This window comes from Hemiscyllium ocellatum, chromosome 7, assembly GCF_020745735.1.
Source record: "Hemiscyllium ocellatum isolate sHemOce1 chromosome 7, sHemOce1.pat.X.cur, whole genome shotgun sequence".
Taxonomy (NCBI): Eukaryota; Metazoa; Chordata; class Chondrichthyes; order Orectolobiformes; family Hemiscylliidae; genus Hemiscyllium; species Hemiscyllium ocellatum.
In genome coordinates, this window is record NC_083407.1 from 103,202,625 (window position 1) to 103,225,275 (window position 22,651).

At 45.0% G+C, this 22,651-nt stretch overlaps 1 protein-coding gene across 1 annotated transcript in view; it reads right to left on the reverse strand.

Moving 5' to 3' along the window:
- The window catches only part of LOC132817660 (uncharacterized), a 37,456-nt gene that overhangs the window by 9,046 nt on the left and 5,759 nt on the right, over positions 1–22,651 (reverse strand). Inside the window, exons 3-5 of the mRNA XM_060828160.1 lie at positions 14,366–14,515; positions 11,705–11,803; positions 5,329–5,535 (exon numbers count right to left, since the gene is read on the reverse strand). Of these exons, the coding sequence (XP_060684143.1) occupies positions 5,329–5,535; positions 11,705–11,803; positions 14,366–14,515 (456 nt within the window). The remainder of the gene's footprint in view (positions 1–5,328; positions 5,536–11,704; positions 11,804–14,365; positions 14,516–22,651) is intronic.

Sequence of the window (22,651 nt, forward strand, 5' to 3'; positions counted from 1 at the left end):
GGCTTGGACAATTAAGACTGAGTCATAGAATCATACAGCACAGAAACAGACCCTTTGTTCCAGCCAGTCCATGCCAAACATGATCACAAACTAAACTAATCTCACCCTCCTGTACCTGGCCCATCCCCCTCCTATTCACGTCCTGATCCAAATGTCTTTTGAATATAGTATTGTACCCATATCCACCACTTCCTCAGGAAGTTCATTCCACACGTGAATGACCCTCTGTGTACAAAGTTTGCCTCGTGTCTTTTTAAACCTCTCCCCTGTAATATGTGTCCCTCTAGTCTTGAAATCCCCCACCCTCGGGAAAAGAGAACAACCATTAACCCCATCTGTACCCCTCATGCTTTTATGAATGAGAGAAGTTCTGCTCACTGAATTACAAAGAACAAAGAACAACGAAAATTTACAGCCCAGGAACAGGCCCTTCAGCCCTTCAAGCCTGAGCCGATCCAAGCGTATTATCTAAATCTCGGTTAATTCCTCAGTATTTTTATCCCTCCGCTCCCCACCTACTCATGCATCTGTCTGGACACATCTTAAATGAATCTACTGTGCCTGCCTCTACCACCTCTGCTGGCAATTCGTTCCAAACACCCACCACCCTCTGTGTGAAGTGCTTGTCACATGTATCCCCCTTAAACATTCCACCTCTCACCTTGAAAGCATGACCTCTGGTTATTGAAACCTTTACCCTGGGAAAAAGCTTGTCTCTATCCACCCTGTCTGTACCCTTCATTATTTTGTAAACCTCCATCAGGTCCTCCCTCAATTTCCTCTCTCGCCTCCCTCAGCAACCTGGATAGATCCCATCCGGTCCTGGGGATTTGTCCATCTTAATAACCTCTAGCATACCCAACACATCTTCCCTACTTATGCCAACATGATCCAGACTAATCATACTTCTTTCTCTAATCTCAAGATTCATCATGTTCCTCTCCTCCGTGAACACTGATGCAAAGTAAGCATTCAGAATCTCACCTATTCTCTCAGGTTTGGCACACAGCCTTCCTTCATTATCTTTTAGTGGACCAATCCTTTCTCTAGTTACCCACTTGCTTCTTATATAAGAATAAAATGCTTTGGGAGTTTCCTTAATTCTGCTCGCTGAAGCTAATTCATGTCCCCTTTTCGCACGTTTGATTCCTTGTTTAAGACTTGCCCTACTCTTCTGATATTCCTCCAGGGCCCGTTCTGTTCTTAGCTGCCTAGACCTTATGTACACTTTCCTTTTCCTCTTGGCTAGTCATACAATTTCTCCTGTTATCCACGGTTCATGAATCATGCCCTTCCTATCCTTTGCCTATCCTGCACTACCGTTAACCTATCTTTGAAAGCCTCCTACATCTGAAATATGGACTTCCCTTCAAATAGCTGTGTCCAATCCACATTTCCCAGCTCCTGCCTAATTTTGATATAATTTGCTTTGGCCCAGTTTAGAACTCTTCCCTGAGGACAACTCTCTTCTTTATCTATGAGCATTCTAAAACTTACAGAATTGTGATCACTGTTCCCAAAGAAATCCCCCACTACAACTTCAACCACTTGTCCTGGCTCGTTCCCCAGTAGCAGGTCCAATATAGCCCCTTCCCTTGTAGGCCGATTGACATACTGCTCTAGAAAATTCTCCTGAATGCTCCGTACAAATTCTACCCCATCCAGACCTCTGACGCTAAGTGTATCCCAGTCAATGTTGGGAAAATTAAAATCTCCCATCACCACTACCCTATTGCTTCTACATCTATTCATAATCTGTTTACCTATTTGTTCTTCTACCTCACACTCACTGTTGGGAGGTCTGTAATACAGCCCCAACAATGTAACTGCACCCTTCTTATTTCTCAGCTTCACCTATAATGCCTCACTACGCAAGACCGCCATAGTGTCCTTCTTTAGCACAGCCGTGATATTGTCCCTGACCAGCAATGCAACTCCACCCTCTCTTTTACTTCCCTCCTTGACCTGTATGAACCATTTTCCTACCTCTCAACCTCCTACCCTCCAGGGAAGAGTGTCCCAGCCTATCCATCTTTTCCTTATAACTCAAACCTTCCATAACCGGCAACATCCTGGTAAAGCTCTTCTGAACCCTCTGCAGTTTAATAATATCCTTCGTAGAACTGGGTGACCATGGAGAGTTACAGCACAGAAAGAGGCCATTGGGGCCCATTATGCTCACCCAGCCATCAAACTGCTGGCTATTCTTGAGGCACTTCCCAGCACTGGGCCCACAGCCTTCTACGCTATGGTGCTTCAATTCTAAACTTCTTGAATATTATGATGTTTCCCGCCTCTACCTTACATTTAAGTGGTAAGTTCCAGAAACCCAGCACTCTTTGGGTGAAAAAGTATTTCTTCAAGCCCTCCTAAACTCCTGCTCCTTACCTTAAATGTATGCTTTCTGGTTATTGATCCCTTCTCAAGGGGAAAGGTTTCTTTCTTGCTATCTATTCCTATAATTCATTCACCTCATCATGTTTTCCCTCAACATTCTCTGCTTAAAGGAAAATAACCCAAGCCCATCCATCTCTCTTCATGGCTGAATTGCTCCAGTCCAGGCAACATCCTGGTGAATCTCCTCTGCACCCCCTCCAGTGCAATCACATCCCTCCTGTAGTGCATTGAACAGACTTCACACAGTACTTCTGCTGTGACCTAATTGATGTCTTACACAGCTCCACCTTCACCTCCCTGCTATTGCATTCAATGACTTGACTAACAAAGGAAAGTATGCCATATGTCTTCTTGTCAACATTATCTTCCTGTCCTGCTATCTTCAAGATTTATGGAGTTGCACGTCAAGGTCCCTCTGATTCTCCTATTCCTGGGGAGCCCCCATTCATTGAGTACTCCTTTACCTTGTTGGTCCTCCCAAAATGCATCACCTCAAAATTTTCAGGATTAAACTCCATTTGCCAATTTATCAGCCCATTTTCATCATCCTAGTTTTCGGTTTTCTTCCTCAGTATTGACCTCACCACCAATTTCCTCGTCATCTGCAAATTTACTGATCAACCTTTTACATTCATGTCTAGATGTGATTAATGTACACTACAAACAGCAAGGGATGAAGCACTGCATCCTGGGATATGCTATTGGACATGGGCTTCCAGTCACAAAAACACTCTTGGACCATCATCCTCTGGCTCCCGCCACTAAAGCCAGTTGGGATCTAATTTCATAAATTACCCTGGATACCTTGGGCTCTTACCTTCTTGACCAGTCTGCCATGTGTGACCTGGTTATAACCAAAGTTATGTATACTACATCCATTACACCACTCTCATCCACACATCCAGTTACATCCTCCAAAAACCTCAATGAAACTTGTCAACCCAATCTCCCCCTCACAAAGCCATGCTGATTATCCATGATTATTCTGCTGCCTGCCAAATTGACTTGGCTTTTCCTCTACAAGGTCCGTGCAGCCCCCATCAATGTGATTCCACTCCACAATCCATTCCCCTGCCAGAATGGTTTCAAAAGGCACGAGCAAACTCAGTGCACCCACCACCACACCACCCCTATCCTAAAGTTGGACTCTGTTGCTGTTCATGTGTAACCTGTCAGAATTATACAGGTCCTACCTTCCCCAGCGATGCAGGACTCTAAAGCCCTTCCTCATACATCAATGCCTTCATGAGTTCTTCTGTTCTACCTGCCCATTCTTACACTCACTAACCTGCGGCACCAGCATTAACACAGTGATCAAACCTTTGAAGTCCTGCTTTTCATTCTGCTACCCAGCTCCCTAAGGTCTTGTTAGAGGACCTTATCCCTCTTTCTGCCTGTGTGTCCTGTCTCAGTGTGAACCACAGCCTTGGACTGTTCACCCTCCCCTTCAGACTGTCCTGCAAATGTTCAATAACATGACAGGAACCTCTTCATTCAAAAGATTGTGAATCCTTGAAATCTTTGCCCCAGTGGATGCTCAGTCAGAGGTTGATCCAGTGTTTGGATTTTCGGGGATCGAGGGATGGGGATCCGTTTGGAAAGTGCACATTCAGCTGGAAGCTCAGCCATGATCTTATTGAATGACAAAGCGGGCTCAAGGGGCCGAATGGCCTTCTCCTGCTTCCCTCCTTTAGGATGAACAACATCTTCCTTCGGGCCGTTCCCTTCACGGGTTCACCTCAGGTGGCCCTGGCATTGGCCAATTATTTTTAGAAAAAAATAGGAAGCCAAGATCAGTAATGGGGAAAACTCTGTGCCAAATTCAGGCTGAGAAGGTGTGACATGTGTTTCTGTAATGAAAATGGAGTGACGTGTCCAGTGTTGCTAACCACAATCCTCTGCATCAATCACTCTACACTGCCTCTTACCAAAGCAACATGCATTCGTGTAGCGCCTTCAGTGTAGTAAAGTGACACCCAAGCCCTTTAGGTAAGCGTTAGCTAAGAAAGTTGGACACAGAGACGTGTGAGGAGATGTTAGGAATGGATTGTCTAAACCTTTGTCAAAAGAGCGGGTTTTAAGAAGGAGGAACACTTGGAAAGCTTTAGGGAAGGGATTCCATTGCTGAGATCTGGGAAGCTGGAGTCACAGCCCCTGGTGGTGAAGTGATGAAATTGGGGAGATGCAAGAGGCCAGCATTGGAAGAGGTCAGAAGAATTGGAGGGTTAGAGGCCCACAGGAGGTGACAAAGGATTGGGAAAGGCCATTAATGGTTTCAAAGGCAGGGTTGAGAGTCTTAAGACCGAAGCTTGGACCAATCAGAAGCAAATGTATATTAGAGCACACAAGGGTAAAAGGGGGAGTCGGGTGTGTACAAGCTGGGATGTGACTCTCAGATGTTTGGAGAACCTTAAGCTTTTGGAAGAGGAGCTGTGGGAAACTGACCATTCCTCAGTGTGGGAGTTGGTGATGGGAGAACAAGGGCTAATGGTGAGGCAGTTGGAGGTGGACAAGCTGAGCTGTCCAAACGCAGAGAAGCTGCCAGCACAGGAGGGGGACAGATGAAGACAGAAGTGGGACCACTGCAATCTGGTATCTCCCACATCTGAACAAGCAGTGCAGGAGACACTGTCTGCTTCACTCATGATAACGATACGATGGTACAAATATTATATGATACCTGGGTCAATTACAACACAGTATGCAGTCTGTGTCCCATGCCTTATCCAGGTCTCTCGAACTGCCATTTCTTATTATTGCTGGCCATACTAAGGTGCTCGAAGAACCAAGGCCCTAAATCCTAAATAACTCAACCTTCATCAAAAAACGAAAAAGACTCCTCCACCATGCGCAGGGTACAAACAAACTCCATTGTGCTGTGTGTGTATGAATTATCACAAGACCCTTTAACCTTTAACACACATCACTGACCTGTTCCTGCTGGGAACTCCCCTGGTGCTGGCCTTCCTCAGCTGTGGCCTTTGTTTTGGAATGTAGTCCGGTAACATCAGAGGCAAGCGAGAACCTGGGGGATTTTCTTCCTTCATCTCTGTCCTGTTCACTCTCTGAACTTTGAATTGATGTCAATGAAGATTTATAGTTTAATAAATCCAGACTGAAATGTTTCCTTGAAGATTTCTGTGTTTAAAAGCAGAAAGGTGATTATATTTGGCACTGCTGAACATTTGCCTCACCAAACTGTCGCTCACACTTACCCAGAGAGAGTTGTGAGAGCGAGGGGTACATTTAGACATTGTGAGAATTAAGGAGTCAAATTAAACACTGAGTCATGGGATTTTCACAACTGCCTTTGCCACCACCATGAACCAGCTAAGGATGGTTAACTGTTTATGAATGGATTTTTTCTGAATCTGTTCATTACATTTCTTTCGCATGGTAAAAGGAGGTTTATTTTTCTTTCCTTTTCCACACGACTGCCAAACAGCGGTGGTGCTGATGTATTCCCCAGCACCCACATTGTGTGTGTCTAGGTGTAGGACACAGTGAAGAAACAACGAGTGCAGAAAACTTTATTCATATTCCACCACCAGGAAGAAAGAAAACACCCGAGTGGCCAGTGACAAACAGTGCCCTCCTCATCAGAGGGCAGTGCCGAAGTGATTGAAAAAGTGAAGGTGGGGCAGAGATTAAATAAAATAGAATTAGAGGGGGAAATGAAACAGTCCAAGCCCCGCGGTGCCCACCTCTTCCTGAAAACCTCGAGAGGCTTCAGAGGAGGTTTATTTAACAGATAAAATGTCCAGCTTGTAATTGAAGGACAACCCATTCTTTTGAATTCTTTCCTCTTAAACGCTGAGCTCATTTTGGGACTCGGGATATTTTTCCTGATTTACCTTAAAAATCTGGATTTGCAAAGAACTAGTGTGCCAAGTTTCATCTGGAAGTACAGGGATCTTACGTGATCAGCTTTGTGATCAACGAGCTATGAATGCTAATGAGGGTCAGGTCAGGAAACATTAGATATTATGAAGACAACAGCAAAAGAAATTAAATGATTGGCATTGCTGAGAAATACCGAGGACAGAAGGATCGACACTTGACCTAACTTCTGAATCTCCTTCTCTAAAGCCTTCCTTGTCCCTGCCTCTGAATCCTCTTTCAACACAATTCTTTTGTCCATTCAGGCTTCTAACACATGGTTTGGTAACTTTTTTTTTCATTAATATCATCGTGAAATGCCTTTTGAAAAATTGAAAGAGGATCAAGATGGATTTCAAGTTGGGCAGGTCGGCGGTATATGCAGTTTAATGTGGAACTGTATGAAATAACACCAACTGGAAGTATGAACAGATAAAGGAAATACACCTGAAATAATAAGGTTTGAAATGCAGTTATGACATTAGAGATCTGGATATGAAGGATACACAGCCATGAAAAGTGGCAATGCAGGTAGGTAAAGGCACGCAGCTCCAAGGCCTAGGCCTCACTCTCTCGGTGGAGCAGGTAAGGGCAGTTTGGCGGTCTCGTTGTAGACGCGGTTATTTTTTTTTAACGGTTTAAATTTAATTTTTTTTTTAAAAATGCGCGGAGCGGACCCGGAAGCTGGTATAGCGCAAGCTTACCTGGAAGGTTCCTATCAAGGCGCGCAGGAGAGGAACCCGAGGCACTACAGGGGTCATACCTCCCACCCGCCCTCCTCCTCAAACCTAATAATAAGACCCGTTGTGCTAACCAGGTAAGCGCTGCATTTTGCTTCTATTCTTTAGACCTAGTTATTTTAAAGGTTACTTTCAGAGGGATGGCAGTGAAGGCAGTGCAATGTTCCTCTTACAACATGTTTGAGGTGAGGGATGCCGTGGTCGTCCCTGCTGATTACACTTGCAGGAAGTGCACCTATCTCCAGCTCCTCCAAGACCGTGTTAGGGAACTGGAGCTGGAGTTGGATGAACTTAGGATCATTCGGGAGGCAGAGGGGGTCATAGATGGGAGCTTTAGGGAAGTAGTAACTCCAAAGATTGCAGACAGATGGGTGACAGTGAGGGGGACTGGGAGGAAGCAGCCAGTGCAGGGACTCCCTGCTGTCGTTCCCCTCAAGAACAAGTATACCGTTTTGGATACTTGAGGGCGGAACGACTTTCCAGGGGTAAGCAATGGGGTTCAGGCCTCTGGCACGGAGCCTGTCCCCGTTGCTCAGAATGGGAGGGTGGAGAAGAGCACAGCAATAATTATTGGGGACTCAATAGTTCGGGGCACAGATAGGCGGTTTTGCGGGGTCAAGAGAGACTCACGATTGTTATGTTGCCTTCCAGGTGCAAGGGTACGTGAGGTCTCTGATCGTGTTTTCCGGGTCTTTAAGGGGGAGGGGGAGCAGCCCGAAGTCGTTGTCCACATTGGCACCAACGACATAGGTGGGAAGAGGGATGAGAATGTTAGGCAGGCTTTCAGGGAGCTAGGTTGGAAGCTCAGAGTTAGAACTAACAGTGTTTTTGTCTCTGGTTTGTTACCCGTGCCACGTGATAGAGAGTCAAGGAATAGAGAGAGAGAACAGTTAAATGCGTGGCTACAGGGTTGGTGCAGGAGGGAGGGATTCCGGTATCTGGATAACTGGGGTTCTTTCTGGGGAAGGTGGGACCTCTATAAACAGGATGGTCTACACCTGAACCTGAGGGGCACCAGTATCCTTGGGGGGAGGTTTGCTAGTGCTCTTGGGGGGGGTTTAAACTAACCCTGTAGGGGCATGGGAACCGAGACTGTAGTTTTAGGTGCAGGACCTTGAATGTAGGGAGGTTAGGAACATGGCATCAATCTCGAAGGAGGGTGCCTGTAAATAGGAAAGTGGCTTGAAGTGTGTATACTTCAATGCGAGAAGTATATGAAATAAGGTAGGTGAACTTGCAGCGTGGGTAGGTACCTGGGATTTCAATGTTGTGGCTATTACGGAGACATGGGTAGAACAGGGACAGGAATGGCTGTTGCAGGTTCCAGGGTTTAAATGTTTTGGTAGGGTCATAGGTGGGGGTAAAAGAGGGGGAGATGTGGCATTGCTTGTCAAAGATAGTATTACAGCAGTGGAAAGGATGATGGATGAAGACTCGTCATCTGAGGTAGTTTGGGCTGAGGTTAGAAATAGGAAAGGTGAGGTCACCCTGTTAGGAGTTTTCTACAGGCCTTCTAATAGTCCTAGAGATGTCGAAGAAAGGATTGCGTGGATGATTCAGGAGAAGAGTGAAAGTAATAGGGTGGTTGTTATGGGGGACTTTAACTTTCCAGATATTGACTGGGAAAGCTATAGCTCGAGTACGTTAGATGGGTCGGTGTTTGTCCAATGTGTGCAGGATGGTTTCCTGACACAATATGTAGACAGGCCAACAAGAGGTGAGGCCATATTGGATTTGGTTCTGGGTAACGAACCAGGCCAGGTGTTAGAATTGGAGGTAGGTGAGCACTTTGGGGACAGTGACCACAATTCGGTGACTTTTACTCTAGTGATGGAGAGGGGTAAGTGTGCAATGCAGGGCAAGAGTTATAGCTGGGGGCAGGGAAATTATGATGCGGTGAGGCATGACTTAGGATGCATGGCTTGGAAAAGTAGGCTTCAAGGGAAGGGCACAATCGATATGTGGAGCTTGTTCAAGGAGCAACTATTGAGCGTCCTTGATAAGTATGTACCTGTCAGGCAGGGAGGAAAGGGTCGTGTGAGGGAGCCGTGGTTTAATAAGGAATTGGAATCCCTTGTTAAAGGGAAGAGTAAAGATGAGGTGTGAAGATTCAATTGGGGCGATTGAGAGTTATAAAGTAGCCAGGAAGGATCTAAAGACAGAGCTAAGAGCAGCAAGGAGGGGACATGAGAAGTCCTTGGTTGGTAGGATTAGGGAAAACCCAAAAGTTTTCTATAGGTATGTCAGGAATAAAACAATGACTAGGGTAGGAATAGGTCCAGTCAAAGATAGTAGTGGGAAGTTGTGCGTGGAGGCTGAAGAGATTGGGGAGACACTGAATGAATACTTTTCATCAGTATTCACTCAGGAACAGAACATTGTTGCCGATATGAATATTGAGTCACAATTAATTAGAATGGATGGCTTTGAGGTATGTAGAGAAGAAGTGTTGGAAATTCTGGAAAGGGTGAAAATAGATAAGTCCCCTGGGCCTGCTGGCATTTATCCTAGGATTCTCTGGGAAGCAAGGGAGGAGATTGCAGAGCCATTGGCCTTGATTTTTATGTCCTTGTTGTCTACAGGAATAGTGCCAGAAGACTGGAGGATAGCAAATGTGGTTCCCTTATTCACAAAAGGGAGTAGGGATAACCCTAGTAACTATAGGCCGGTGAGTCTCACTTCTGTTGTGGGCAAAGTCTTAGAGAGAATTGTAAGGGAGAGGATTTATGAACATCTGGATAGGAATAATGTGAGCAAGGATAGTCAGCATGGTTTTGTGAAGGGCAGGTCGTGCCTCACAAACCTTATTGAATTCTTTGAGAAGGAAACTCAGGAGGTGGACGAGGGTAAAGCGGTAGATGTGGTGCATATGGATTTTAGTAAGGCATTTGATAAGATTCCCATGGTAGGCTACTGCAAAAAATACGGAGGTATGGCATTGAGGGTGCGTTAGAGGTTTGGATTAGGAATTGGCTGGCTGGAAGAAGACAGAGGGTAGTAGTTGATGGTAAAGGTTCATCTTGGAGTGCAGTTACTAGCAGTGTTCTGCAAGGATCTGTTTTGGGACCATTGCTGTTTGTCATTTTTATAAATGACCTGGAGGAGGGGCCAGAAGGTTGAGTGAGCAAGTTTGCGGATGATATGAAAGTCGGTGGAGTTGTTGACAGTGAGGAAGGATGTGACAGGTCACAGCAGGATATAGATAAGCTGCAGAGCTGGGCAGAAAGGTGACAAATGGAGTTCAATGTAGGTAAGTGTGAAGTGATTCACTCTGGTAAGAGTAACAAGAAGATGGAGTACTGGACTAATGGTCGGATACTTGGTAGTATGGATGAGCAGAGGGATCTTGGTGTCCATGTACACAGATCTCTGAAAGTTGCACCCAGGTTAATAGTGCTGTGAAGAAGGCATATAGCGTACTGGCTTTTATTGGTAGAGGAATTGAGTTCCGGAGTCCTGAGGTTATGTTGCAGTTGTATAAATCTCTAGTGCGGCCGCATCTGGAGTATTGTGTGCAGTTTTGGTCGCCATACTATAGGAATGATGTGGAGACACTGGAAGGGGTGCAGAGGAGGTTTACTAGGATGTTGCCTGGTATGGTAAGAAGATCATATGAGGAAAGGCTGAGGCACTTGGGGCTGTTTTCATTGGAGAAAAGAAAGTTTAGGGGTGACTTGATAGAGGTGTACAAGATGATTAGGGGTTTAGATAGGGTTGACAATGAGAACCTTTTTCCACGTATGGAGTCAGCTATTAGGAGGGGGCATAGCTTTAAATTAAGGGGAGGTAGGTATAGGACAGATGTTAGGGGTAGATTCTTTACTCAGCGAGTCGTGAATTCATGGAATGCCCTGCCAGGAGCGGTGGTGGACTCTCCCTCTTTATGGGCATTTAAACAGGCATTGGATAGGCATATGGAGGATAGTGGGCTAGTGTAGGTTAGGTGGGCTTAGCTCGGCGCAACAGAGGGCCAAAGGGCCTGTACTGCACTGTATTTTTCTATGTTTCTATAAGAGAGAATAACAGGATGAATTAAATTCTCACTTTGTGGTTGGTAGTGTAAAGTATTCTATCTCTGAGAATTTATTAAATCTGTACAAGACATCGGCTAAGGCAATCTTTGGTTCTGATGTTAATGTTTTGGTTACTGTAACACAGGCAACTGTCTGCTGTATAAAATCTGCTCCTCTGGGCCTTCATGTGGCAGGTGTCTGAAACCTGGTTTGTCCCAATCCCCCTGACCCAACCTCATGCCTCTCTTTAAAACGTGCAAACAATGAGCAGGGTGGGTAACATCGGCTGCACATTTTTGTCATGATAATAATTGGGCTGCATCTTCGACCAGTCAGAATGAACAGGGCCAACCATCTGAGTCAATGCACCAGGGCGTGCAGTGGTCTTCGGTGTGCCTTCAGTTCTGAAATGATCAGATAGCCACTGCTTCAAGTTGGCCAGCTCTCCGTATTGTTGGCGATCACAACGAGTGCTCGATGATCCCTGAATAAATCGACCATCAGTAAAAGAGGAAACACTTGCAACACACGCAGGGTGTAAATAAATTCCACTGAGCTGTGCACAGATGTTAGAGAGCTGCACCACCCCAGTCCCACATCTTCAACCTTTTATACTCAAGGATTGCTGAGCCCTTTAGCACGTGGAGCTCCAGGTTTGGGCAGGTCTGTGATTACCTTTGAGTTTGAGGCAGGTTTAGTGAATTTAGATTCATCTTGGTCTTTGTCAGCTTCCAACTTTGACCAGTCCAGAGTGTGACGTTTTGCTGAACGTTTCTGCAATGATAAGAGAAAGTTTCAGAAATGCTGCATGCAGTTTTCTCTGACTGTACAACCCCTGCTACAATGACCAAGATAGAGCCATCAGATCGAGGCCATATTTATGCTTTTGAGCCCGTGTGTAGGCATTGAGCAGTGTGGGAGTGCTGGCTGCACACCTCACTCATTAGAAGATGCTGTGATTCCTGAGTCAGTTCCAATCGGAATGTACAGATTGTGTCCCCCTCCTTACTGTCCATTTCTGGTCACAATCAGATGCCCAGACCTCTCATGGTGCCCTGATGCAACAGAAAGAGACACCGTGAATAAATCAAACTTCACCAAAGGAGGGGAAAGTCCAAAATCACACCTGGGGACAAAGCTACCTCACTGAGCTTGAATGTACAGAATCACTGCACAGCTTTCCCATCCTTCCAACTTTGGATAATCAGGGATCACTGCCTCCTTCCCATTGAATCAGGATGTTTGGCTTCATCAGCTGCAGGCCCAGCTGAGGCTGAAGGATTACCTTGTGCTTTAAGGCCTTTTTCAGAATTGGATGATCTGCCTCTTTCATTGAACCTGATGATAATTTCTTGACTAAATCCAGGGTGGGATCGCTGTCTGAAAGATCCTGAAGAGAAGAATACGATTACATGTCGCACAAAGCATTCAGCTTTGAAATCATTTGGGTATTGATTCCTCCCAAGAATATACTAACTAAATATGATTGCTGTAGGATCAAAATAAACAAAGATGAACAGTTCATATTGCTGAGATTGCAGGGACAACCAAATCGAAAATGATATTTTCAGAGAAAGGCACATCCTCATGTTAACTTGAGTTGAAGACAGGATATTTACAGTTCTGTTGGAAGCACAGAGTGTCTCCCAGTTTGGATCTGTAACCCTGCAGTCTACCTGCTTTCCCTTGGTCACATGACCAGACCCTGGCCATCCACTGCAGGTGGTCAGAATCTCTGCACTGCATGGAGGAAGCCTTAGAGCTCAGTACAGCTTGAACAGAATGCTCTCCATTTGTAAAGCCTTAAGCCAGATCCTCCCTACTCTGTGCTGTGGTGTGTGTCAACTCGCCGGCTGGTTTGCCCAGTGAACCGGGCCATCTGCCTGGTATCTAGAACCCTCAGAATCAGCACCAAGAGCTCTGCGCAGCGAGAGATATTTGAGATCTTACTCTTTTCAGGACATGTGGTGTCATCTCCAAGTGCCTTGTGCTCTGGGAAGTGGTGCCTGTGAGTCACACAAGTGATCTGGACTCAGGAATATGGAGGGGGATTTCAAGATTTGTGGCTGGCATCAAGTCAGGACAGAGAGTTACTGTAGAGGACTGCCACAAAATACCAGGAGGAATAATAAGCTCGACCACTAAGTGGATAAGGTATCGATTCTTTTCTGAGCCTGTGTTTTGGCAGTGGGAATGAAGGAGTTATAATTCCTTGGAGAGTCTGAATCTAAACAAAGTGAAGGAGCAAAGGGATTGAGAGGGACTGATTTATAGCTGTCCCACAGTGACAGCAGAGCGAGCAGGCAATTCCCGGAGTGGCAGTGGAGTGGGCCGGAGCCGGAGCTGGAGTGGTGGCTGAGTGTGTCCTGGATGGAGACCGGCCCCTAGAGGCAGCATGGCCTGGTGTTCTGGGGCTGGCAGGCACCGGCTCATGTTGGAGAGAGGTTGGAACTGAAGTACTTTATGGTCACTTTCCAGGATCTTTCTGGAATTTTTAAACCCTCTTTGCATGCTGAACTCAGTAACAGCACTTAAAGTATCTGTACCGAGGTACTCTGTATCTGAGATGGCGCTGAGTGGTGACATTACAAACCTTTCACTGCATTCATTCAAGTGCAAGTGACAAGAAAGGCTCTTCTATTCTAGGACAATGAAAATGCGAGGAAAACTCAGGGGTTCATTGCTGACTGTTCAGTTCAAAGGGGGGTCTGCATGATTCACTGCAACTCCAGTATTGACAGGGACAGATCTGAAGTTGGCAGGTTCCTTACTGCTCACCAACCCAGCAATGTCTTCCCACTGATGGTGATGTTTGGATGGCCTCCAGCCACTACGTGGAGAGAACAGATTCCTCCCTCCTCACAGCCAGGGCCTCTGGAGCACCATTGGAAGAGAACCATGTCCCCTCAGGAGTAATGTCAGCCACATCTCTCCACCCACATGTTTCTCCAGGGCATGTGCAGCCAGATGCTCGCCATCTGTTTAAGAACCATTGGCTTCCTTTAGGTGGGATCGTGTATACCTGAAACCTGGTCACCACTGACAGGCGTGACACCAGGGAGCAGTGTGGGAATGCTGCCTGAATGGGTTTAATAGGCATGTGCGGTTCACATCTCACCCTCTGCATGGCCATTGCTGGATACAATCAGATGCTCAGCTCTTTCCATCTTTAATTATCGTCACTGATCCACCTGTTGTTTAATTTATCATCCAAGGGAACAGACCAAAAAATAAATCAACTTCTACCACAGGAGATAAAAGTCCAGAATCTCACCCAGAGGACAAATAAACTGCATTCCTGACCACAACCCACTTACAACACCATAAATTACTGACCGTTTCCTCATGTTTATTGTAAATTTCATCAGTTGTGTTTTCACTGCTGAGATCTCCACTCGCATCTGCAGTGCTTTCTTGATCTGAGCTTGTCTTTGATGAAGAGTTCAATTCTGACCATTCCTGGTCAGGAGATCCAGCCGAATATTTCTACATTTAAAAAAAAAGTTGATCTTTGCACAATGCTTTCATCTTTTCCAAACACCCTTCCCCATCTCCTACATTGAATAAGACAGAGCTATCAGCTCTAGGATCTGTTTCCCCATTGGGAAGTTGGTATCCGAGGTAACAGCTGAGCAATGGCTCTAGGTGAGTGATCCCCCATTTCCCGGGTGATGAACGTTCATTGTGAACGCAGAACCCTTTTAACAAATCTGCTCATTGTCTTTCTTGTACGTGGTAAAGGGAGGTTTGTAAAATGGACAGAATTAATTACACATTGGATTGGAGTTTTATCTCGAGTGTTGAAGATGGTTAATGAACTCGGGCTGTTCCTGTCGACTCATTTCAGGTGATTACCAGACAAGTAACTCAGATTCTAGCCATCATTCAGAAGTACAAAGATTGGTGCTGGTGCTGGTGAAGACTAGCCCAGAAAAATAGGCTTTCAGGCAGAAGTTCAAAATATTGCTGAGAGATAGTTTGTGTATAAACAGACAGAGATCACTGGTATTCATGAAAGTACAGGATTTGGTTAACAACTTGATTTTCAGGCCAAACAATATTGGGCAAATTTTTCCCAAATACTTCATGCGGAAAAGAGCCTCTGAGATGGCTCTTGATCTGCAAACCAATTTACCTCACTGTGACCATAAAACATAGAACATAGAACAGTACAGCACAGAACAGGCCCTTCAGCCCATGATGTTGTGCTGACCATGTCAGGGAATTGAAGCACATGATGGGATATGACCACCCGGAGGCTGCTTGAAGAAATGAGTGTTGCCAGGCAACTCAGTGACACTCATTAAAGAGGCTGCACAGCATTTCTACATCTAATATTTGAGCAAACACCCCCTTTCTGAATGGCCGCGAGGAGGAAACAAGTCATTCGGAGAATGTGCGGACCACAGATGCTGGAGATTTCAAAGTCGAGAGTGTGGTGCTGGAAAAAGCACAGCAGGTCAGGCAGCATCTGAGGTGCAGGAGAATCGACGTTTCCTGATGAAGGGCTTTTGCCCGAAATGTCAATTCTCCTGCTCCTCAGATGCTGCCTGATCTGCTGTGCTCTTCCAGCGCCACACTCTTGACATTTTCGGATTTCGGGCATTGCTTGTCCGATAGAATCAAAATTTGAAGGGATTAAGAAGATTGGCCCTATGTAATACGTCCTCCAGCAGTCACCATGTGTCCAACACCATCCCTGCCCAAGGCAGTCAGTTCACGTTCTTCAAAGAGGCAGTGGGGGGAAAGGGGATTCGCTGGTCAGCTTTATCACCTCTGGAGCTAACCTGCTTTCTCAAGATACTTGTCCCCACCTCCTGCAGGAATGAGGTCTTACTGAGAGAGTCTTGTGAAGTGTCATGGTGGAATTGCTGATACTCTCTGTGTGAGCTTTAAGTTGCAGATAAACAGGGAATTAATGACCATAAACAAATACAGTGAATGCTAAAGAAACTCAGCAGGTTTGGTAGCATTGTGGAGACAGAAAGGCAGCACTAATGTTTCAAATGCAGTACGATTTCTCTTCAGAACTGAAAACTGTTGGAAAATAATTGTTATAAATATTTTTGGTAGGTGCAGAGGAGGAGGAGGAGGAAGAAGAAGAGGGTAGATGCTGGTGAAAAAGGGCTTATGCACGAAACGTCGATTCTCCTGCTCCTCGGACGCTGCCTGGCCTGCTGTGTTTTTCCAGCACCACATTTTTCAAATCTGGTCTCCAGCATCTGCAGTCCTCACTTTTTCCCAGATGCTGAGGAGGCCTACTGGTCTTCCTTGAAATGAAGCCTGCATCCACCACTCCTGCCCTTCAGCTACCTGAGCTTGTTCTCACTTCTCCTTCAACTCATTTCATTTTCTTCAAGTTAGGACATATTTCATTCTTTGTTTTAACCATGGATTCTTGATTCCCTGAGTAGCCACAGGATGTGCCTTATTCCACAGCTGACAAAGCTGCCCGAGACCACAATGCCAAGGAGGAAGCATGCTGAAGCAGCCCCTGCCATTGCTGACCGGACCCAGAATGGTGCCGCCATGCCGCCCACCATCTTTGGACTGTGGGAGGAAACCAGAGAACCCTTTGCCTCTGCCAAAGCCATCTCATCGCCACCGAAACTCCATCCGCCACCAAAGCCAGGAGACGGGCCCACTCTCGAGGATGTGGGCCCATTCTCAACTTCTGAGGACCAAGGGACCATCCAAACTAACTCCTGAGAGATCGTTCAATCTGCCATCGTTGCAGACTCCACCAAACCAACCAAAGGAAAAGAACAGACTCCAATTCATTTTCGGCAAACCGTTGCTCAAGGCACAACCACCGTGGCCATGAGGAATGGACTGGATCCACAGCTCAACAGCTCCCTGCAACCTCTCTCCACCATTGTGGTGGCGGCAAGATGGAAAAATGAATTTGATTTAAAAGTTAACGGAAGAAAATTAAAAGAAGGATGAAGTCAGTCATGTGAGAGGGAGCCAATGGGCCTGGAGCCTGAACACCTCATACCCTGCCACCTCCGCCATCTTGAATTCCATAACATCAGAAACTGACTGCACTACGTCTGTTCTATATTTCTTGTACATTCTCTATCATCTCCCCCATCCCTCCCACCAATCCCTTGCTATGTCTCGTTTGTGTCATGTTCATTTTGCTTTCATTAGAAAGGACGCATTCTTTCTCTTTTGCACCAGAATTAACACTCATTTTACATCTCTATTTCTCTTTCACCGCCAGTAACAACCCCTTTAGTTTTTTGCATTGGGCTTCTATACCATCTGCCGCCTTGTTCCTCTTCTGCCTCTGTCAAAATAATTTTAAAACAGCTTTCTAACACCTTTCAGCTCAGAAGAGGAGTTGTGCTGGATTTGAAATGTTAACTCTGTTTCTCTCTCTGCTGAGACTGCCAGACCTGCCGAGTTCCTCCAGCATTTTCTTTATTTGCTTCGGATTGCCAACATTTGTGGTATTTTGCTTTTACTATAGCTCAGTGACCATGAGAGGAAATAAAGTGACAAAGACATAACAGAGAAACATCTAGAATTTGAAGTAATAATGAAGAATAGACAAATTGCTCTGAGGTTTTGAAGAAATGCAGTAGAGTTAATACATTTGGATTCTTAAACGATCTTCAATATGGTCCACCACCCAATACACTCTTGATTAATGTCAAAACACATGGAATCAGGAACAAAGAACAGTAATGATACCGAACAAGCAACAGATGGGAAGAGGTGGTCCATAGGGATCAATCCAAACAGCATTGTTATCCATCAGGTACATTAGAGAGTTTAATCTCAGGTGTAGGAAATTATAATTTTGAATTTTGGGCATTATACCACATTGAGAGTGATATAATAAAAATGAAGGAATTTTTTAAAAAATCAAGGCACCATTAATAATTGTTGAAGTGAGAGTGTAAACTATAAATTAATTTTAGTACATGTTATTGTGAGAGGGTACAGTTTGATAGAGCAATAACAATGGAACAAAGGAATCAACAAATGCAGATTCACATTTTCAAACATTCATTCACCAGCTAACATTTATTTCTTGTCGTTTTTATTACCCTTTAGAAGATGCAAGTACCACAATCTTAAATCTTTGCAGCTCATGTGGTGCAGGTGCATATATTTTTCATTGGGAGAGACATATATGTGATATATTCCCAGTTAAGGATACTGATGGAGAACTTTAAGGTGGTGGTGATTTTTCGTGATAGTTGATGAAGATTTACAAGGTGGTGTTGAAGGAATTCTCCCAGTGTCTGCGTGGGTTTCCTCTGGGTGCTCCGGTTTCCTCCCACAGTCCAAAAATGTGCAGTTTAGGTGAATTGGCCAGGTTAAATTGCCCGTAGTGTTAGGTGCAGGGGTAAATGTAGGGGAATGGTTCTGGGTGGGTGCACTTTGGCAGGTCGGTGTGGACTTGGTAGGCCAAAGGGCCTGTTTCCACACTAAGTAATCTAATCTAAAAAAGATGTGCAGATCAGGTGAATTGGCCATGCTAAATTGCCCATAGTGTTAGGTGCATTAGTCAAAAGGAAATTGGTCTGGGTGGGTTACTCTTTGGAGGGTTAGTATGGACGGGTTGGGCCTAAGGGCCTGTTTCCACACTGTAGAGAACCTAATCTGATGGATACATTTTAACCAGGAAGGGAATCAAGGGTTATAGGGATCAGAGGTCAGGATTATTGGATCAGCCATGATTTCATTGAATGGCACAGCAGACGTGATGGGCCAAATGGCCGACTTCTGCTCCAACAGCTTATGCTCTTACGAGAGAGAAAGAAAGTGAAGGTTATTCTGTTCGGGTTAATGCAGGTCGATGAAGAGAGGTCCATGTGCACTGCAAACGAGTCAAAAGTACTGTGAACCGTGTAAATAGTGAGGCTGCAACGAGTACCACATCATCTCTAGTCAGATCATTGTACTTTTTATTGCATTGTAACCAGTAACCCAGTCTCCTGCCATTCACATATCCTGCAATTCCTTCTCACCCTCCTTAGGGCAGGGTTGGAAATATTTCAACCACCCCATCCAGTTGAAGGGGATCTCCCTCCTCTTCTTTCTGCACCATTACCTTGGTAACACCCTCGGGACATATCATAGAATCCCTGCTGTGTAGAAGCAGGCCATTTGGCCCATTGAGGTGGAATTGGGAACTGCAGATGTTGGAGATCTGGGTGGTGCTGGAAAAGCAGAGTAGGTCAGAAGCAGGAAAATCGACATTTCGGGCAAAAGCCCTTCATCATGAATGAGCTTTTGCCCGAAATCTCGATTTTTCTGCTTCTCTGAAGCTGCCTGACCTGCTGTGCTTTTCCAGCACCATTCTAATCTTGCTTTGGCCCACTGAATACATACAGACCGCTTAAAACGTATCTCACCCGGACCTACCCTGTTCCTATAACCCTGAAGTTGCCATGGCTAACCCACCTTCCAGCACATCCATGGACAGTATGGGCAATTTAGCATAGTCAATCCACCCTAATCTGCATATATTTGGACTGTGGGAGGAAACCAGAGCACTGTGAGGAAACCCACGCAGACACGGGGAGAATACTCAAACCCAGCATTGGCAGTTGCCCGAAGATGGAATCAAACCCAGGTGCTGTGAGGCTGTCCTGCAAACCACTAGCCACTGTGCCGTCCTGTATCAATGCCCTGAACACACTGGGTACTACAATGGAAAAGCAATCTGAATATAGAAGGTTCAGAGGGAAAGTGAACAACAAAGAGAAGTAAAGAGGGGGAATGCAAAGACACTGGCAGCCAACACATGATAGAATCCTAAAGTCTTCTGTAGGAATGTGATTAGGAAGAGGGTAGGAAGAGGAAAAGCAGGCTCTATTATGAATCAATATGCATAGAGGCAATGAGAATAGATGGGATGTCAATAATTTGCAGCTGCCTTTACCAAGGAAGAAGATACCATCCAGAGCACAGTAAAAGGTGAGATAATGAGTCCACCAAAAGGTTTAACATTGATAACAAGGTGGCAGTAGCTAGATTGTCTGTGATTAGATTTGATAACATTCTAGGAGTGGGCAAGATGAATCCAAGGATTCTGAGGGAACAGGATTTTCCAGTCTTTCCGGTACTTTGAACAATGGGATAACAGTTGCAAACAATTGCAAAAAAAATCTATAAGAGTAAACCCAACAATTACAGGTCAGTCCATTAAAGGAGGTGGTGTGGAAACTTGTAGAAACAATAATCTGGTGCAAAATTAATAATCTATTGGACATATGCAGATTAATTTAGGAAAGCCAGCCTCAACACCGTTTGCTATAATTTTGTGAAGAAGTAGCAGGTTGATGAGGGCAATTCCATGGAAGTGATGTCCATGGAGCTCCAAAATGCATTTAATATGGTATTGCACACAGAGCTATGAGCAACACAAGAGCACAGCAAATAAAAAGGAGAAGTGCAGGTGAGCAGTGGCTGTTTGACACACATTTTTATCTGACACAAAAATCTTTTGAAGACCAATTGATCAGGATTTAGAGCCTGCATTTCCTGTGAAAATGAAGGACAGGGATGGCCAGTTTTGGGAACCTTGGAGGACAAGAGAATTTGAGAGCTTATTCAAAAAGAAAAAGGAGGAAGCAGGAGGCAGACAGAGCCCCCAAAGAATACAAACATAGCGGGCAAGAACTCAAACAAGGAAATGGTAGGGCTAAAAGGGGCCACAAAATGTCTTAGGCAAACAGGACTAAGGAAATCCCAAGACATTTTATATATAAGGAGCAAGAAGGTAGCTAGGGAAAGCAGAGGTCCATTCAGGAACCAAGGAAGAAATTGATGCATGGAACCGGAAGGAGTGGGCGAGCTCGTTAATGGATTGGTATTCACAAAGGAGAAGGACATGGTGGATGATGAGTCTTGGAAGGGTTATGCTGATTTTCGAGGGCAGGTCAATACAAAAAAGGAAGTAATGTTGGGCATTTTGAAAATTATTAAGGTTGATATGTCCCTATGACCTGCTAGAACCTATCCCAGAATACTGAGGGAGGCAGATGAGGAAGTTGCTGGGACATTGCATGGCATCTTTGTACCCTCTTTAGTCACAAGAGAGGTCCCAGAGGACTGGAGAATAGCCAACGCTGTTTCCTTTTTTGAAGTGGAGCAACAGGGATAATCCAGGAAATTATAGGCTAGTGAGCCTTGTGTCAGTGAGAGGGAAATTACTGGAGAAGATTCTTAGGGCCAGGATTTACTCACATTTAGAAAGCAAGGACATCTTGGTGATAGGCAGCATGGCTTTGTGTGGGGAAGGTTGTGTCTCACAAACGTGATTGAATCTTTTGAGGAAGTGACAAAGATAATCGATGAGGGCAGGGTGATGGGTATTGTCTACATGGACTTTAGTAAGGCCTTTAACAAGGTCCTTCATGGCAGGCTGATACAAAAGGTGAGGTCATGTGGGAACCAGTGAGCTGGTAAGATGGATACAGATCTGTCTTTGTCGCAGAAGATAGAGAGTAGCAGTAAAAGGGTGTTTATCTGATTTTGGATATTAAATTCCACCTGCTGTTGCGGTGGGATCTAAACCCAGGTCTCTAGAACACAGATTTGGAATCATTGCCCAATTACATCACCACTGCACCACCAGATGTGCTGCCTTTAAGTTGCCTCACTGGTATACAAAACCCACATCTTCTAGCCCACTCCTTTACAGGCCATGAGAGTGCTTAGCATTTAGTCTGCACAGCCCACACATTACACTGTTACATATTGTTATACTGCCCAGAGCACACCTCAACCCCTCTCATCCACCCCATGTCCAATTCCAAGTTTAATCAGAAATCCACGGCTTTTAATCTGCAGCCTCTAGTTATATTTGATTAAAAAAACCTGCTGATCAATGATCCGAGGCAGTTACTCAAGACACACTTGGTTCAGTTAAACAACACCAAAAGATGATAAAACTCTGAAGTGAGGCTGAAGTGGTAATGAATAAACTGCATTGTGCTGTGTCTTTCCAAAATCACCCCACACACACACACACACACACACACACACACACACCCCTCAACCTCTGACAGATTTTAGTTACCCTTTCTTTTAGTAACTCATTTCACTGTTGGATTATTGATGTGCGATCCCAGTTTGGGCAGTTAATAATTATCTGAGCTTCTGAAGATGATGACAGGCTCTCTGTTGCTTTATTTTGGTTTCTATCCTCCTGTGGAATTACAAATATTGCTGATGAGGGGCTCAATGTGTTCACATCACACTTCATTGTCTTGGTAAATATCCCTGATTTCACAAATAAAATGAGAGAATTTAATTTCTTATATATTAAATGGGATGTGAGCAGCATTGAGCAGTTGTTGCCCATCCCTGATTGCCCTTGAGAGGGCAGTAGTGAGCCAACATCTTGAGCTATTGCAGGGCAGGGCTGCAGGAATACCCACAGTTCAGTTAGAGAGGGACATACAGATTTTTGATGCAGCGACAGGGAAGGAGCACTGATTGGTTCCAAGTCACTATGGAGTGTGGCATTTATTCATCATTAACCAGACCTCGCTAGAGCCTTGTTCCAAACATGTTTAAACGAGTTGAATTCAAGAAGTGAAGAGAGAGTTACTGCCTTCTCATTGCCGATGTCTTTAATTTCTTTTTTAATGCTTT